The sequence below is a fragment of the Festucalex cinctus genome, chromosome 13 (assembly GCF_051991245.1).
Source record: "Festucalex cinctus isolate MCC-2025b chromosome 13, RoL_Fcin_1.0, whole genome shotgun sequence".
Taxonomy (NCBI): Eukaryota; Metazoa; Chordata; class Actinopteri; order Syngnathiformes; family Syngnathidae; genus Festucalex; species Festucalex cinctus.
In genome coordinates this window covers 6,361,577-6,381,455 of record NC_135423.1, presented here as the reverse complement: position 1 = coordinate 6,381,455, position 19,879 = coordinate 6,361,577, and the positions used below count along the sequence as shown (strand labels likewise).

The window sequence follows — 19,879 nt, the reverse complement described above, 5'->3', positions numbered from 1 at the left end:
TGCAACACATCACATGTAATATTGAAAAATATGTGAGGGGAAGGTTGGGAGGGAGTGCATGCGGCACACCACCATTAAGACAACATCAATACTGAGAGAAGGGTGGGGGGAGTTCATACAGTACAGCTCAAAGTAAGATAAACAGTGAGAGGACAGGTAGGAGGGAGTGCAACATGTCACCAGCAAAACACAAACAGTCTGAGAGGAGGGATGGGAGACAGTACATATGGTACACGTCACAAGATAAAAAGCAGGCTGGGTAGGAGGGAGTGTATACGGCACATGTCAAAAATACAAATAAGAAAGTATGAGAGGAGGGATTAGAGGGAGTGCACATTGTACATGTTGCAACTAAGCTAAAAGTGCGAGAGGAGGGCTGGGAGGGAGTGCATACGGTACAAGTCAGATGTAAAAATGTCATTGTTAGGTAAAGCTTATGAAGAAGAGTCACTTATAGTTCAGGCCTCACCACTGGTAAAATATAAAAACGGTGAGAGGAGGGTTGGGAGGAAGCGCATACAGTGTTTGTCACATTTAAGATGGGGTGGGGGGGGGGGGGGGGGTTCAGTCAAGTAAGATAAAGTGTACGAGATGTGGTCAATGGTTGCTGATAGGACGGTTGGGAGGGAGTTCATACAGTGCATGTTACAAGTAAACTAAAGAGTGAGGAAAGGGATTGGGGGAGACAAAATGTGAGAGGAGGCATACATTACACAACAATTAAGGTAAAGAGTAAGATGGCGTCAAGAGGGAGTGCATACGGCGCACGTCACAAGTAAGATAAAGTATGATAGGAGACGGTAGGAGGGAGTGCACATGCTTCAAAAGTCTGACAGAATGAGGAGCGCATACATTTCACAGGAAAAAGTACAAAAGTGAGGCACACGTCCATGTGCCTCATACCTACCCAGGACGGTGATGTCCGCGTAGGCCTCCTGAGGGGGATCAGTGTAGAGCTGACACACGTAGCGTCCCTCGTCGGAGAGTGACACATTGGACAGGGACACCCGCAGTTCGTTGTCAGAGAAATTGACCAGCTGGAACCGGCTGTCCTTCAGGGCTGTGAGGGGACACACGCCAGACAATGAGGAGTCACGCACCAACGTGAGGGAAAAGTCCCGCGGAAAACAGCGAAGGCTGAGAATGAGTGGCTAGGGTGGGTGTGTGTGGGGGGGGGAAAGACAAAGGAGGCAGGAGGAGAAAATGAGATAAGGGAGGAGTGGAAGGAGCTTTGTGAGCTCTCTCCTTAATTGAGTCAGAGAAAAGTGGGCTTCAAAAGTGATTCATATGAGTTGATTTATAAAGTAGCTTCACAGTCGGCGGAGCACTCGCCAAGACAGGAAAAGTGTGAGGAGTACTCGTGAGGACTCCTAACAAGCCGGCAACTCCTAAAACAGCCTGCTGCTCTTCGTCACGGATGGATGCATTACACTCCATTTCAAAAATACGGAATACATTCAAGAATAAATTAAAAGTAACTGGACGTAAAAGACCCTTAAAACAACATTTCGGCATCTTTTTTTTTTCAGTTCACATAAAAATGCATTTGCGTGCTGTAAAGTGCATGCCATTGCAATAGGTGGCACTGTGAGCTTTAAATATGAGGCGATTGTACCCATCAGAATGAGCTAACTTTGCCATCAAGACATTCGTTGACGTCAATCCGACTTATTGTCTGTTGTCAAGTAGTGTTGTACCACGTTAGAGGATTAAGTTCAAGTGGAGCGGTGGGAGGGAGTGCATACATTATATGTCACAAGTAGAATGAAAAAGTTTGAAAGGACTGCTGAGAGGAAGTGGACACAGTACATGCTTCCAAGTAATAGCAGGTCTGACAGGAAGGGTGGGGGAGTGCATACAGTACAAGTCACAGGTTAGATAAAACATGAGATGAAGGGTAGGGTGGAATGGGAAGAGGAGTGGGAGGTGAATCCATACACTTATACACCTAATAAATAAGATAAAGAACATGAGGGAGTGCATACAGTACATGTCGCATGTTACAGCGGAGGGGTAGGAGGGAGTCCATGCAGTATCACATGCGAGAAAGAGTGAGATAATGGATGGGATAAAGTGAGAACAGGAGTGGAGTGCATACGCTGCATGTATATAGAGTAAAAAGAGGAGTGCATACGGTACACTATATAAGTAAGATAAAGTGAGAAGCGAAAGTGACATGAAAAGTGGGATGTAGTGAGACGAGAAGTGGGAGGGACTGCATACGTTACACATAAAAAGTAAGGTAGAAGAGTGAGAAGGAGTGCATACATCACACTTCACAAGTAAGATAAGGAGAAAGGAGGGAGGGAGCAAATCTAGTACTCGGTACAAGTAAGATAAAGTGGAAGAAGGGAGTGCATGCAGTTGATCTTACAATTAATGTGTGGGAGGAAAGAATCAAGTATGATCAAACAAGATGAAGGGTGGGAGTGAGTGAGAGGAGTGCATACACCACACATAATTGGTAAGGTAAGGAGTGAAATAGATCGCACTTCACTGCACGCGGTGCTTGGCACAAGCAAATAAGAGTGAGCAAATAAACGCCCAAGTCTTTAATTGCAAATACGATATGTGTGTTTTTATTATCATCCCAATGATAGTCGACTAACATACGGATGAATTAAATTCTCGTTAATGTTGGCATGCTCAGTTGAAGCCATTTTTTTTTTTATCCCCGTGCGCTCTTTTACATAAACATCTTTGGCTGATTTGATCAGTGAGGGCTCCATTTGATGCTCTGGTCTCTCCCTCCTTTATCAGGTCCTTTGCAAGCGATAACCATCTCCCCACTACCGCCACCGCTTAAAGCGCGGGGGACGTTTTTGGTATTCCCGTCAGGCTCGGCAGTTATTATCACAATCATTACTCAAGGTCTCGGGGCAGCATCAACATGAAATCCCATCCCCTCCCACGATATAATTTGAGAGCCCTCGTAGAGGACTCCGAGGAGAACAATGGCGCTCGCGCAACTTGGAGAGTCACAACACCTGTTAGGGAGGGAAATCCTGACACCCCCGAGACGCCGGGCGGAGATTAAACAACACCAACAACGTGAGAAGTAAAGTGCTTACGAGTGCACTTCAAAAATTTATGTTCTTGCCATCAGGTTGTATTAGATTAGAATGTGGAACGATCACACGCAGCTAACAAGTGTTAACAGACAGTATCATTAGCATATTAGCATTAATTAATTGTCCGGAGGATCATTTTCCAAGTGGAAGCTGTCTTTAAATAGTCATTTAAAATTTAATGTTAAGCTCAAGTCAAATTCCAAACTAAGTTAGCTTATCCTATTTATGAAAATTTGTTTGTCTACATGCTACTTTACTTCCTGGTGTGTTTGTTAGCTAGCAGGGTACCTATAGGCTCATTGACAAGCACTCGACCGTTTGCATTCTGAAGCGGGAAGGAATGCTAACATTGTGACCCACATGGCAAAAAATGTTATCATTAAATGATATCCTCCAGTTAAGTTGAAAAGAAAAAAAAAATGGCGCGCATTCCAAAAACTTGCTGATACACAAATCACCATTCACTAACTCTCCTATTTGGCAATTTGTCTGTAGGACAAAGGTCAAAAGTACTATCTATACATTCAGTACTGATGGAATTGCTTATCTGAAGTTTTCCAAAAGTATTAAAAAAAAAAAAAAAAAAAAAAAAAATCACTAATATGGGACGGTGTCCCACAGGGTTTACTACGAGAACCCCTTGTTTAACACACAAAAATGTCAATCATTTGTCTGTCCGTCTATCCATCTAGCAATTTATCAACCCAGCTATCCACCTATCTTTTGTGCTAATTTTGTTCTCAATGCGTGTCAAAAAATGTTGTTAACTTATGCTCCGTTTCTGTCAATCACAACTAAGCGTCTAATTGACTTCCTTTGCGGTCGCACCGAGACATTTGAAACAAGATTGGGAATCAGGTTTCAGCCATTTAAAAATCCACCTTTTTCAAAGTCAGTCGCTTCCAGAAGCGCGCCGCAGTGCATAAATAACAGTGTGGTCTCATCCACAGAGACCCTGGGATAAACCCTCATTTTTCCCATCACAGATGTCAGCTCTGCCAAATTGCATGTCATTTCGCATAGATCTCGCCGAATAAACGCCTCGACTCGACAAGACTGTCCCAGCCTCAACCTGTAAGGTAATTTTTATTTACTCGCAGCAGTACGAATGTGTTTATTCGCTCCTTAGTGTTGGGGGTGAAAACACGACCATGACGGTGTTTGTGTGCATCTGTCTTCCTGTGAGTCCCCCCTCTTGTCATTGCTACTGGCAATCTCGTACACCATCATTTTTATTTATTTTTTACTGTTTCCAGCCACCATGTTTGACAGCTAACATTGTTCCTGACTTGGGGGTGAGGTGGGTGATCATTTGGGAGGAGCAAGTGGTCGAATATTTGCAATAAATGTTTATGTCATATCAATTAGCCCTTCCTACCTTAGCTTATATATATATATATATATATATATATATATATATATATATATATATATATATATATATATATATATATATGTGTGTATATATATATTTATACAAATTTTATTTGTCTTAATGTTTTTTTTGTATTTTTATATTTTTTATTTTATTTATTATTTATTTTATTATTTTATTTTTATTTTTATATATTTTTTTATATTTTTAAATATTTTTTTTATATATATACTTTTTTTCGTTTAAACATTTTCTTGACTCGTACCAAAAAGTAAATGATCGTCCTAAATAAATAATTATTACCAAAGACAGCCCTAATACATGAGCACCGTAATTTGCATTAATGTTTATCTATGGCAAAAACCCTGTAAATGCATCTTGCCAAAGGATAGTCCGCTGCTGTGGCTGCATTAGAGTGCCTCGTTGTCAACTGTGAGTCTGCTCGTGTCATTGAGAGAAAGGAGAAAGAGCAAAGGGTGTTTGGACCAGGGCTTCACCTTAGCATTCTCTCTTTAGAGTGCCTCATTGATGGTCATGAGTGCACGCTTGTCTCAGAGAGAGATATATATCAGTTCTTATTCACATTTTGGGTAGATTTGTGAAAGATGTCACACTGTGTGAAAATGCACACAAGATGGAAAATATACCGTAGTGAAAAATCCAGAATCTTATGAATGCTTTCAAGATGCAGTATACTCTCCAACTCCCATGATGCGTTTGGAAGCATGGGAAAAGACAGCACATGTTTTTTTTTTCTTTTTTTACTAGCAAAACTTGCGGACTAACAGCTGGGCTGCGGTATAGACGGAAATGTTCTCCATCACCTTGAAGGCTGGCTTGTATCCCAGACACAAACGAGTGAAAGAAGCGCAACTGGGGGGGGGGGACACAAGTGAAAAGTAGACGAGGCCCATATGCTCATGCATAATCATAACGTTCAATCTCCTAATCTAAGAGATTATCGTAAAATCGAACAGTGACAAGGACACAAAAGTATTCCCATTATGGCCCGGCGGAGAATTATCTCATATTAATCTCGCTCGCTTCCTGAGCTTAATGACTTGTGCTAAAGTGGCAAACGTCAAGGACAGATGGAAATCACGTTTTGCACGCAAAAGAAGGCGGGCTCGGCGGCCGAAGCCTTCCAGCTTCTCACGTAACGGCTGACCAAAAAATATATAAATAAATAAAAAATTGTTACGGGGTGCGTACTAATTTGCAAATGATGCAAATCGTTTGGCTGAATTGGTGTTGGCATGGACAGAAATTCACAATTTATGAAGTATAATCCTTAAAAGTATGCTAACGAGACGATGCCTTTTGTTCTTTCATGACGTACAAGACGTTTTTGTCATTGTCGTGAGAATTTGGTGGTAAAAATACAATCTTCAAGCTGGACTATTTCACTGCAGGAGTTGTGTTTACATGCACAACCGCCCCACAGTGAAGCACACCACAAAACTGGTAATTAATGCTATAACACATCACATCCCCACAAAAATAACTTTTTATGAACTTTAATTATGCTTTCATATTTTCAAAGTGATTACAATTCATTAATTTGTTTCATGATGTGTTGTTTTGTTTTTCTCTATATCTTATTGTATACCCAGATTTTATGTATGTTTTTATTTTTAATGGTTATCTATGTCTAAAAGATGGAAATGCATATTTCCTTCGGATAGTCCACTGGAGCGGGTTCCAGGTTCACACTGTGCCCCCTCTTAAGAGGCAGAACTGGAGCCTTGTACCACCCATCCCTACCCCAACCCCTTCCTTATGTTTTTTTGTTTTTTTTTAATTTCTTTCTTTTTTTGTGAGTGGGGGAATTTCCCTTTTAGGGATCAATAAAGTAATTGGAATCAATTTTATTCTATGTTAGTTTCCTAGTTCTATTTATTATTTTTATTGCTATGGTTTCAATATCATAATTTAAACACACTGTGAAAAAATAATACAAAATAAATGGAGAAAGAAATACAAAAATGTATCAACAGTTTTGTACAACTAAATTCTTGACAATTAATTGATTTGTCTGTAATAAAGACAGAGAATAATCTCAAGGCCAACAAGGCCGACCTTTCAACAATATGCAAATCCACCATTGAAACCATTACAGAGCCAATATGTCTGGATATATGCCCAAGTAGAGTAGGAATATGGCAGAATTTTTCATAAAAGCCCGTGATAACCTTTCGCGAGAAATTAATAAGGAGGCGGCTCTGACTCACGACCTATTAAGACGACTTATAAACGGCGAGTCGCTTAACAGTGTGAGACTGTGCTGCTCAATTGCCATCATTTAAAGAAAATGCAATAGCCGTCATTGTAGTATCATTTAAATGTAAATTAATCACTTTTATACAGTACATGTCTTAAGTTATCATTTTTGTGAGACATGCAAAATGTTCAATATGATGTCGCAGTGTTTTCCTTGAGTCAACAGATATTTTAGTGCTGTCACGATTGAATGGTTTTAGAATATGATTAATCTGTCGATTATTCAATTGATTAATCGACTAATCGGACTTATTTGCATTAATGTGTATTACAAAAGCATTTTTCCCTGATTACTGTATGTTAACTCATTCACTCCCAAAAATGTATTTATACGTTTTTTAGGCTTTTGTATGCTAGAGTTTTTGTATGAAGGCTTTGATGCAGTTTCTAACCTGAAGCGGTCGCTTAAAGCAATGGTACTTATTACAATTAAAAAAACAAAAAAACAAAAAAACGGCCAGCAGGTGGCAGCAAAGTATAAGAGATCAACCAGGTCCATGTTGCAACAAGCTCTTTTCCCCAGTATTTTCAACAGGTTTGTGAATAATGATGAAACTTAGCTAATTCTAATGCTAATTGCTACAAAACATAAAAGCAGATAAAAAATATACTGTACTCTTATTTTTTTTTCCTGATGAAAGAAGAGACACATTTTTCTTTTGGTAGGTTCCATGTTTTGATAGCAATAGAACATGAAAATGGCTGGGAGTGAATGAGTTAATCAGTGATTGGTGTTTCTTTCGTATTCATATAGTGATTTAAGAAAAAAAAGGGGGGGGGGGTGTTAGTGGTATTGGTGTTGATGATTTGTTACCCGTTTGGTCATTGTCTTCCAAAGGAAAAACAGATTTTTGCAAATTGATTAAACACAAGATAATCAGTCTACTGTCATGAAGGACTACAGAAAGCAGTCAACAATTATTGCTGATATGTTGAAATAAGACAATTTGGACAATTTAAAATAAAAAAGAAATTGCTCCAAACATTTACTTGATTATGACAATAGTTGTCGCTTAATCGCTTAATTTTTTCAGCTCTAATATATTTGAACATGTACAGTATATGGCCTCTTTGCATGCGGTGCAGAAACATATCAATACCTACAGGCATATATTCTTTATCCTCTGTAATAAAACGACTGTTACTGCAGCTTACTGAGACTGTTGTGTCTCCTCGTCTCTATGTGTGTATTTGACCGCGTTTCCACCGACTTACGCCTGAGATCCTTGAAGTAGATGGTCTGCCTGTTGGGGTTGAGCAGCTGGATGACCGAGTCGTCGTTGTTCTTCACCCTGCAGCTGATGGTCGCCATCTCGCCCTCCACCACCGAAACATTGTCCGTCATCAGGTTCTGACCTTCCACTTCAACACAGACACACAGAAGACCCAAACGCACAAACGTTACCGTCTGGACATTTACTGCCTGACAAACATTTGCGCGTCTTTGGTCAACACGGCGCAACAATGCGAGGCGAACACAAACGGGCCCGGTGTAGATTGTGCAGCCGCAGTCTAATCCGTTTCATAGAAGAGCGCCATGTTTGTCACTATTGATCTCCCTCCCGCCCCCGGATCCGAGTGCCGGGGCCCCCGTGAGTCAGCGCCAGATGGGCTGCAAGCTTGGCTGCCCACGAAAGGGAAGCTGGAAAGCAGAAGCCAGGCAGACAAAAGGAACGTGAAGAGGAGCTGGAAAAATATCATCGGCAGACATTCCGATATATTGAATTGCAATCTTTTGGGGTGCAGTATGGATACAAAATCAGGTTTTCATAATCGGGCGATGATGAGATGTTTTTCCTCATAAATCAGCGTTCCCCAACAGTTGCAGGGCCAAGATGCATATTTCACATTTTAAAAAATCGTGTTTAAAACTTTTTGAATATCATTCCTCCTACGCAATATGAGCATGGACGGCCATCCTTCCATTAGTCATAGTTACTTTTTATTTTTACTGTATGCAATATTTTTCTATACTAGAAAATAGTTTATTAAGTGACCATAGCGTCTTCCCATCAATTTTTTTTAAATACACATTTTTAATTACTGTATATAAATTATTAATTAAGCAGATAATGTACAATGCAAACAGCAAATTACATAAGCTTGCTGACAGGGTGGAAATGACAGGGTGGACATTTTTGGCTGATGTCAGAATTTAATGATGACATGGTAGACCTTCACTTAGCTAGCTAACTAAAGTTTAACAAAAATATGGCACATTTCTGAAAGTTTTTTTTTTTTTTAATATCAATTGATATATTACAATGACAGAGTGGACATGATAAGATTGACAACATCTAACTACACACATCATACAATTACAACATATTTATCCTGAAACGATCAACTGTTACGGACAAAAGAGTTGGTAGTATCACTTAAAACATCAGAGGGTTTCTTAAAGAGGCGGTTACACTATAATGACACGGTGGAGAGCAATTTTCATGGAAAATGCTCAATATGATTATGAAAATACGACAATAAATAATCACAATTTATTATTAGTTATTTTCTCAAATATAGTTTTGTGGAAAATAAAGGCTTGCACCAGTATTTTTTTTTACTTATTAACCACACTTATGAAGCACTGAACTTATCTAGACACTACATAAAAAAAAAAAAAAAAAAAAAAATAGAATATACATATGTATAAAATGAAGCCGAACAGCAGACCAAAATGAAAAAAAATGAAGAATTATTTTTAGAGTTCCAAATTGCAGCTTTTACAATTACTACAATGCAATGTTGATTTGAATTCAATATTGTTCAGCCCGACATGACAAAATCACATACTGTACATCCATTAAAAAAAAAAATACAAAATGAAGGAGCTATATTTTAAGGGACTTATTTTAATGATATATTGGGATGTGTATGACTATAAGACCTCAGTGTTTCATTATTCTGTCACATATTTTAATTCCAATGAGGCAAAGGCACTTTATGCTGTATTTGACCCATTCATTATATATTATTATCCTGGTGTGCTGCAATAGTTTCCCCATTGAGAGACTACCAAAGGCATATATTATTATGATCTGCTATCCGCAAGAAATAATTGCTCACATCATCCTATGAAATATTGCCTTCAAGTGTTTTTCCTTCGCTTTCATAGACGTGATGATGTATCATGGAGTATTTTCTTGCACTATATTGATTGACACGATAATATCTTCAAAAGGAAAAGGAGGAGGCGGAGCTGGATGTCGTTGATGGGGCTAAGCTTGATCAGAGCCCTCCATCTGAGCGCCCATGTGACCAATGTGTGCTCAGTGTGCTGTCGTCTATCTCCTGGCATGGAAAAGAGCTTGGAGAGGCTCTCGGTACACAAGCGCTGTTCCGAGACAGACCCCGGACCTTGTCGTCGTAACTCACACCTCACACACACACACGCACGCAAAAAAAAGCCTTTTGTTCTTCCTTGGTTGTTTTCTGGTAGAGAATTTAAAGTCACCTTGTGCTATTTTTACCCAAGCCAGGAATACATTAGACAGTCTCAGATTCACACCAGTGGAGGCGCAACGCTATCAGCCGCAGACGCAGGCGCAAACATCAAAAGCACATTTACATGCCCGAGTCGTCACACGAGCCTCGATTGCTTTGTGACATTTACAAAGTGGAGAGGAATAATGAAAGGGAAAAATAAAAGAGGGCCGTGCGTTTGTTTCGCCTTCGGAGAGAGATAATGGGAACAGACAGGCAAACTAACATGATTCACCATGAACTCCCGCAATAAGAAATTAACCTTCCGCATAAAAAAAAAAAAAAAAAAAAAATTCGTCTGATGCGATGAACCGCCCGTTTGATTCCGCTCTCCCGTCGGTTCGGGACAAAAGCGAGGTAATGGGTGAAAACGGACAAAATGTCAGCAGATAATGGAGGGAATAACGTCAACTTCAGACGACGTGCTCTTTTGAACCACTGATTCACGTTTGAGACATCATCAGGACTATTTACATAATATTAATAACAAACTGTCAGGTGAGTTCTGATGTGACCTTTGAGCGTCTTGTGCCAAAAAGCTTTGAATTTTGGAACTTCAGTGGATCAAGAAACTCCCATTCTGTTTACATGCTTCTTTAGTAGGGCTATGATTTGAAATTTAATGATGTTGGCTTCTCGAAATCTTAAAAACATCATTGAAGAAAAACGTGTGTAAGCAAGTTGTAATGTACTTTGGGGGTTTAGGCATAATGTGCACGTCACAATTCTGCTCGGATGACTGCTGATGTGAACGAAGGCGCTCACGTTGGATGAGCAAGTGCAAAAAAAAATAAAAAATAAAAAAATAAATAGGGCGGCACGGTAGTCGAGTGGTTAGCACGTCCGCTTCCCAGTTCTGAGGTCTCCGGTTCGAGTCCAGGCTCGGACCTTCCTGGGTGGAGTTTGCATGTTCTCCCCGTGCCCGCGTGGGTCTTCTCCGGGTACTCCGGTCTCCTCCCACATTCCAAAGACATGCATGGCAGGTTAATTGGGCGCTCCGAATTGTCCCTAGGTGTGCGTGTGAGTGTGGATGGTTGTGTGTCTCTGTGTGCCCTGCGATTGGTTGGCAACCAGTCCAGGGTGTCCCCCGCCTACTGCCCAGAGCCAGCTGAGATAGGCGCCAGCACCCCCCGCGACCCTTGTGAGGAATAAGCGGTCAAGAAAATGGATGGATGGATGGAAAAAAATAAATAAAAAAAACAAACAAACAGAAATGGTAAAAAATAGCTTAAAAGCAGCACCACAATTGGAACTAGTTTTTAAGTACTTGCATGTTTACAGCAATCATATTCAAACCTGTTTGTTGTATTCAAATTTAATCGCAGTTCATTCAAAAGATCCTAAATTTCTTTTCTCCACTTTCGATCTTTTAACCAATCCTGATTTTAAAAAGCCATCACAGACTCCATCAAACACTCTCTGTGATGGCTTTGCAGACCACTTCAGAAGTAAAATTGATGGTATTAGGTCCAGTCTTTTAGTTGATCAAAATATAATTTTTAATAAATATGGACAGTCACTTTTACCTGAGGAAACACTGGAAAGTTTTACCCTGGTTGATGCAAGGACACTTGGTCGAGTTTTCTCCCAGGTCAACCCAACAACCTGCCTTTTAGATCCGATTCCCACATCACTTTTTAAGACATTTTATGGATTTTTTGAGGAACAGATTTTAACTATAGTCAATTGCTCTCTTCAGACGGGTGTCTTTCCTGCCGCCTTTAAAACGGCGGTGGTGAAGCCCCTTCTGAAGAAAAGCAATTTGGACCCCAGCAGTTTTAATAGTTATCGACCTATATCCAACTTACCCTTTTTAAGTAAGATTTTAGAAAAAATTGTTTTTATTCAATTGAATTCATTTTTAGATACAAATAATATTTTAGAGAAATATCAGTCTGGTTTTAGGATGAACCACAGTACCGAGACTGCCCTTTTAAAGATTTTAAATGATATCAGGTGTAATGAAGATATGAAAAAGCTTACAGTCTTGGTGCTACTGGATTTAAGTGCTGCCTTTGATACAGTAGATCACCACACTTTATTAAACAGACTTAGAAGCCTGGTGGGCATCTCTGGTACAGTTTTTAACTGGTTTTATTCCTATCTCACACACCGATATTTCTTTGTAAGTATGGATACATGTTCCTCTGAAACCCATGAAATTAAATGTGGGGTTCCCCAAGGCTCAATCTTAGGCCCATTACTTTTTAATCTTTATATGCTTCCCCTTGGGGAAGTCATCAGGAGACACGGCGTCAACTTCCACAGTTACGCTGATGATACACAGCTGTATATCGCCGTGTCACCTGATGACATGGGGCCTATTGATACCCTTTTAAATTGTATTTTAGATATTAAGTCATGGATGGCAGAAAATTTCCTGCAGCTCAACCAGGACAAAACAGAGGTTTTAGTCATCGGTCCTGAAGGTCAGAGAGAGAAACTTTTACCTAAACTACAAGATTTTAAACCCACGCAATGTGTAAGGAATTTGGGCGTCCTTTTTGACTCTGAGCTAACTTTTAATCCTCATATTAAAAATGTAGCCAAGATCGGTTTTTACCATCTTAAGAATATTGCCAGAGTCCGCCCGTTTCTCTCACAGGCCAACACGGAGGTGCTGATGCATGCTTTTATTTCTTGTCGTTTAGATTATTGTAATTCCCTGCTCTCTGGTCTTCCCAAAAAGAATATTTCAGTCCTACAGCTCCTTCAGAACTCAGCTGCACGTGTGCTGACGGGGACCGGAGGGCGGGAGCACATTACACCAGTTTTAAAATCGCTGCATTGGCTCCCCGTGCGTTTCAGGATTGATTTTAAGGTGCTTTTATTAGTTTTTAAATGTCTTAACGGTCTTGGCCCATCTTATTTATCTGACTTGCTTTTACCCTATTACCCCTCGCGGCCTCTGAGGTCTTCTGGCAGCGGCCTTTTAACTATTCCAAAGGTGAGGACCAAGACACATGGTGAAGCTGCCTTTAGCCACTATGGTCCTCACCTATGGAATGGCATGCCAGAGAGCATCAGGTCTGCAGAGAATATTTATGTTTTTAAGAGGAGGCTTAAGACTTACTTTTTTAGTTTGGCATTTGATTGACCTTTTTTATTTTTATTTTATTTTATTTTATTTTACTTATTATTATTTTTACTTTTTTATCCCCTTTTATTTATTTAACTTTTAATCTATATTGTCTTGTAGCTTTGTTTTTATTTATTTATTTTTTCTATCGTGTTTAACCGTTTTCTTTTAGTGTTTAAATGTTTTTATTTGGTAGTTATAAAATTTTTAGCTCCAGTGTTTTCTCATGGGGGAGCCTCCACAGTGAGAGGGATGCTTGGTCTTCATCCATCTCACTGTGGATGAACTCCTCCTGGGTGCCTTTCCTTACAGGGTACATCTGTGCCCCGCCATGTTGTGGTTTTCATGTGTTTGTTGGGTTTTGGGTGTGTCTGTGGGTACGATCATGGGGATGGGGGGGCTTTTTCTTTCTTTTATTTTATTGCATTATGGATGTCCAGCACTTTGAGTTGCATTTTAAATGTATGAAAGGTGCTATATAAATAAAGTTGATTGATTGATTGATTGATTAACTTGACTTACCAAGTTCAAAAATTGCATTTTTTTTCTCAATTTTTACATTTTTTGGGGGGATGTCTGTATTCAATTTCATCCCAAAAATGTTCTTAAAAAAATAAAAAAAATAAAAAATAAATAAATAAAAAACGTGAAAATAAATAAATAAATAAATAAAACAAAAAATTGGGCATACCGGTAAGTGTTTTTCACATAGAAGCCATTTAGAGGCTGGAAAAGGCAAATTTGAAATCTGCTTGGTTAATATTGTTTTTATCATTTTTTTTTTAATTATTATTATTTTTACGTTTTTGGAGTGTCTGCATTCAGTTTTCAAAAAAAAAAACAAAAAAAAAAAAAACAAACTAAAATTCCATAAACGCTCCTAAACTGTAAGACGGTAAACGTCTAATTTTGACATTGGTAGCTGGTCATGGGCAGCGTCTTCTTTGCTGGCCAAAGCGCTTCAAAAGCTCCGACCTACATTTACAAACTCAATTCTCCTCGATTTGTAAAATTAAATTGTATTTATGTATTCTCAATTCTCTGCATTTTCAGAAGTAGCGCAAGCAAAGGAAACTTAAAGGGATACTTCACTTATTTAGCCCATTATAGCAGTAAAAAGTTAATATGTTGTCTATAATTAATTTGATACTTTCATTATTTTTCATGTACAATTAGTACCTTTAAAAACACATTTTGCAACTTGCTGTCGACTGAAAATGACATCACAGGGGCTCAGGTAACTAATCACAGCTCACCTGTTTTCTAGGTTTGGTCATGTGACATTCACAAGCTGAGCTGTGATTGGTTACCTGAGCCCCTGTGATGTCATTTTCAGTCGACAGCAAGTTGCAAAATGTGTTTTTAAAGGTACTAATTGTACATGAAAAATAATGAAAATATAAAATTTATTGCAGGCAAAATATTGTTTGACTACCAAAAATGGCTCAATAAGTAAAGTATCTCTTTAACAATATCAGCAATGGGACTGTTTCTTTAACCAAGCACATTTCAAATTTGCCCTCTGACATCAGCATTTTCCAGCCTCTGAATGGTTGTTCAGACAACAACTTGTTTTTGTTATGGATAAATATTGATTCTGTGCTGCTTCAGTTGTGGCACAGTATTGCATTGTTTTGTTTTGTACTGATGGCTTCTCCAATTCCAACAGTGATGATGTGAAAGTGGTGGTATAAACAGTTGGATTAAATCCCCATTGAAGGCCCAAGGTACGAAATGGACGGCCAGCCACTGCGGGTTTTGATGATGTTGTCTCCGTCCTCGAAACGTAACGCAAAAAAAAAAAAAAAGCACGTTGCAGCGTTTGATGTGATGTGAAAAGCAAAATGGTTTCTTTTCATTTCTAGATATAAAAGTGGAAAATACTTGGCAGTGCAAGGCAAGGTTACTCTCCGCTCCCAATCTGCTTGGTCGCAGAGAAAGTAACTGTAAATAAATCCTCAGCAGCCCCCGAGCAAGGTTGGTGGCGTTCCAGCATCCTTCTTAGCCCAGGCTCATCTCCAATTCAAAAAAACACACATAAATAACATGGCCGTGATTAGCAATCCCATCAAAGTGAAAACGGGCCACTTTGTGCAACAAGGAGGGCTTTGGCGATTGGAGTAAACATTTTTCAATTGCCTCAGCATCCCGCTCGTGATTGGGTGCAAATGAGGAGAGACAGTCATTAATCCCGGTTGCTGGGTGGTAGCGGCGCTGGTGCTAGTGTTGGTGGTGCGGGTGGGTGCGGGTGGGGGCGATTTGGGCACAGATGACTGGCTGATAAATGCACACTCATTCCAGCAGCTGTCTGGAAGAGTAAAGTGCCTGTATCTCTACACATGGCTGCCCTCCTCTTGCCGCGTCGCAACATATACTGAGCGAGGCCAACGCGCAGTCAAAGAGGATGCACAATCTGCCGTCGAGGGCTCTGGCACTCAAATGGCAAAAAGAGAGCTCAGCCTGGACTATTGCAGCAGAAGTGGAGACAATTTGAGCATGATTGGCGGCGCTCGTGGTAGTGTAAGAACATTACGCAGGGGTGCGTATAAGTGGTGCGCCGGTGCGCATCAGGTAGTGACGTTAGACCACACCAATCGAGACAGTCGTGGGGTTCCCATCCAATTGCTTCAACTGCTTTAAGCATATTTACTGGAGATGTCAAAATTAATCAATGATCAAATTCATTGACAACTATTTTGATAATCGAGTAACCGTTTTTTTTTTTTTTTTTTTTTAATTGTCTAAATCCTCTGATTTCAGCATATCAGTAATTATTCACTGATTTCTGTCGTCTTTCATGAAATCTTCTGTGTTTAATCAAAATAAGACATTTGAAAAAATCAATTTTCACTTTGGAAAACAATGACCGGACCAATAGTACAAAATCAATCCCCCTTTTTTAAAAATCACTATACGAATACAAAGTATGAAATAAACATCAATCACTGGTTAACAAAAGGATGCTTTTGTAATACACTTTAATGCAAAATTAAAATGAATCAGATTAGCCAATTAATAATTGAATAATCAATTCTGAAAATATTCGATAGTGACTGCACTAAAATTTTGTGAAAATGCGCAAAACAGACATGCAACTTATGCCCATTTCCCATCTGCTCGTTTGCGAATATTGAGAAGGGACTCCACCGCTGTAGGTGGCGGTATAAACCGTAGAAGAAGAAGAAGAAGAAGAAGAGGAAGCGACTGCACCGTGCGATGACGTCGTACAAGTTTGCTTTTGTAATTCTTGATAAACCGTAGCATTTCCATTTCTTTGCTGTTTTCCATCGAAAATTGCATTAATATTCACTTCGTTAATTCCAAAAAGATTTCTGTTTCGCCCCCCCCCAAACAAATCTTACTTCAATGTTTGCCATTGCTTTGTGACTACCAACGTACGTGTGACGTAATATCCGGTCAAAACATGCGACAAGTAACCGCTCTTGTCAGCGTTTCTATCGCCAAAATTTGCGTTTTCCTTTTTTCAATATGCTTAAAAAAAAAAAAAACATCCCCTCCCCCGCCATCCAAGCGTAATTATTATTATTATTTTTTTTCCAATTTTAGGCCTTTTTTTTTTGTTTTTGTTGAAATTTCTATCATTTCCATTCAGTTTTATTTTTGCATTTTGTGAAAATTCTAATCAAAATGGATGGATGGAACTAATGACATAATTGAGACTTTTGGAGGTCGAGAATGAGGCAAGAACAAGAGTACATATCAAAACACATCCACAGAAAATAAAAAAATATTAGCAGTCCCCCCCAATGAACAGGAAAACTAGCATACGCTGATCATGACATGACGCATCAAAATCTAGCCTCCGTTTGGACCACAATTTAGCATTTGATGATTCAGGAAATTCTTGACTTGGGTCCGAATGGTCCCAGTTTATTCGTAACAGTCGACTTGTATCCATCCCTCGGTTCAAGCACACTTCACTTTCTTATTTTGTTATATTTTTCAACATCAAAAGCATTTTTGGCTCGATGACCCAATTGCCCGTGTCTGGAAATACACGCTTTTCATTGGACAGCAGAACGAAACCAGAGCAATTTTAGAAAAAGTTAAGAGGATCTGTGATTCAGGCACCTCACAGATGACACTCGCTTTGATTTTTGTTGTTGTTGTTGTTGTTGTATTTTTCAACATCAAAAGCAGCATGGGCCAGCCTCCAATTGCCTGAGTCAGCGTGTCCGGCAGCAACAAGCGGCACTACAGAACATCATTAACAATAAAACTTTTCTGTCTGTGATGCTCCCTCGGTCTCCCCGCTGTGTCTTTTTATACCGCTCAGTCATTAGAGGCTGATCCTCATGATGAAACGCTCCTTCACAAGCAACAGGGATTTGGGTCTTATAGGGTATAATTACAACTTCTGGAACCTTTGCACGAGGAGGTTTCACAAAGTGTCAGACGGACTAATTTGACCAACTTGATTCTCTCTGTGCAAAACCCTTGTTTAATGATTGGCTAACAAAAAGGGATTAAAAAAAAAAAAAAGTACCAGTTTTTCTCAAGAAAAGAAGCTCACATCATCATGGGAAAAAAAAAATCACAGATGAAAAGAAAGGTCCTGAAAGTTTGTAAAAAGCATCAATTATAAGTTCAAGGGGAAGGAGCAAACTTTGAATTAATCGCACCTATAAAATTCCATCAACTTGAATCGACTGTGATTCTACACTGGCTTGTAATGAGAGGAGTCACTTTTATCTTCACCATGGCAACCGACTTTCACCAAAGAATAGCGATCTACAACAAGCACTCTCAATTTGGACACTCGCGCTGTCTTACACACATGGACAAAATTGTTGGTGATGAAAGAACAAACTCACAGTGGTCACAAAAAAAAATTGTCCTAAGTAATAATAAATGAATAATTTTATCAAAATGTAATCAAAGATTGCTTTTGAATCATACGGCGCCCTTAAAGTTAAAAAAAAAAAAAAAAAAAAGAATGCCCATGTCATTTTAGGGGCTCTTTTGAATGAATGATGTTTCAACAGAACTATTTTATTTAAAAAAACAAAACAAAAAAACAACTCATGAAACAGGCTTGGACTAAAATAATGATATTTCTAGAAAAGATTGAAAATAATTTGATCTGGTGATCTGTTTGGTGACTTCTTGTGTACCATACTGGACATGGGCCAAGAGGAAGCAAAGGAGAGAGTTGTGAGCAACTAGCAAAAGTGTTAATGTTGGAAGTAGTGGGTAGTGCATATACAAACATTAATGTCATTAAAATTGCTTATAATGCTACATTCGAGGAAGTCGGATTTATCCCAGTTGGCGTTCGAGGCGAAAGTAAACAACCAAAATGGCGGATAATAGTGATTAAAATGTCTTTTATTTTGGTCCTCAAAACTCATTTTGACATCCAGCAAACTTGCCTTCTCACAATTTTTTTTGTCTTATTTCATAAGCATTCTATACAGTTCAGTTGTTTGCTGTATAATTTCATGCCGGGAAATAGCGGCATTCTGTCATGCACGTTGTGTTACGTGGCGTTATGTCGAATATTAATGAAGAAGAACGCTACCTAGTTTTATACCCGAGTAAATTGTGTTATACCATTCAACGTCTGTTTCCGAACAGGTCGCCATTGTAGAGTGACGTCACATTTTAGTGCGTCGGTGAAGTCGGGGTCCTTTTTTTTCCGGCCCGACTTCGCTAGTGGAATTTCCGAGTTGAAGGGGGCGTTCCCGTACACACTTCCTGGTTTGAAACGGAAAAGTCCGACTTCCGACCATCCTCGAATGCAGCATTAGTTCAACAGGTGTTATTTTGAACATACTAAATGGTGGATGTCGGCTTTGGTTAGGTTGGGTAAGAAAGAAGGAAATAAGCACTATCAATATTTTAGATAGCATTATTAATGTTAAAACATAGTAGTAGAAGAATCCATTCAAGTCCACCATAAAACACAGACTGCAATTGTGAGTGGCAATAAATGTTCTCTGTTTTGAAAAATTGTTCATCTGCCAAACTGCTGCTTGTTGTGAAATTTACTGGCCCTATCTAGCGTACATAGCATTAATTTTTGAGAGCTAATATTTGAGTACCACTAAACTATGAGCAATATAACACTAACGTTGATAAATTGAACATTTCCGCTCCCGTATTGGAGGAATTACATTCTGCAGGTGCACCAAAATTTTTGGGTCTCTTACGTGTATGCATATCTTTGATTGACTCCGGGCCAACTGCACCAGTGGTGAGAATCAACTGCAAACCCATTAACCAGCTGAGTGCTTTTGTGACTTTACTGACTTTGTATGTAGCTTAAAAACAAAAAAAAACAAAAAACATATAAATCGCAGAACAACAAACAAAATGGGGCAACCAATTAACCTTGTAAAGATGAAGAAATGCTGACTGATAAAATCTAAAAATGAAAGCAACTCCATCTATATACACGACGCGTCTTTCTCCTTCTTTCTCAACAAAAAAAGGTCCAATGTTAATAAGCAGAGATGAGCAGGCAGTCACGCACAATTGTGGAGAGGGTAGCAAAAAAGCAAAAGTGGTACCTGTGATGGTTTCAGCGGCTCCTGATGCAGCAGGCCAGGAAGGAAAGAAGAGAAGAAA

General features: G+C 39.2%; 1 protein-coding gene across 4 annotated transcripts in view; it reads right to left on the bottom strand.

Annotated features, from left to right (window-relative positions):
- cadm1b (cell adhesion molecule 1b) overlaps positions 1-19,879 on the bottom strand; it is a 203,960-nt gene that overhangs the window by 41,922 nt on the left and 142,159 nt on the right. For 3 of the 4 annotated variants that reach the window (XM_077541805.1, XM_077541804.1, XM_077541807.1), the window contains 3 exons: positions 19,822-19,842; positions 7,942-8,088; positions 908-1,060 (listed from right to left, as the gene is read on the bottom strand). In XM_077541805.1, coding sequence (XP_077397931.1) covers positions 908-1,060; positions 7,942-8,088; positions 19,822-19,842 — 321 coding nt within the window. The remainder of the gene's footprint in view (positions 1-907; positions 1,061-7,941; positions 8,089-19,821; positions 19,843-19,879) is intronic. The other variant, XM_077541806.1, reaches the window with a different exon arrangement.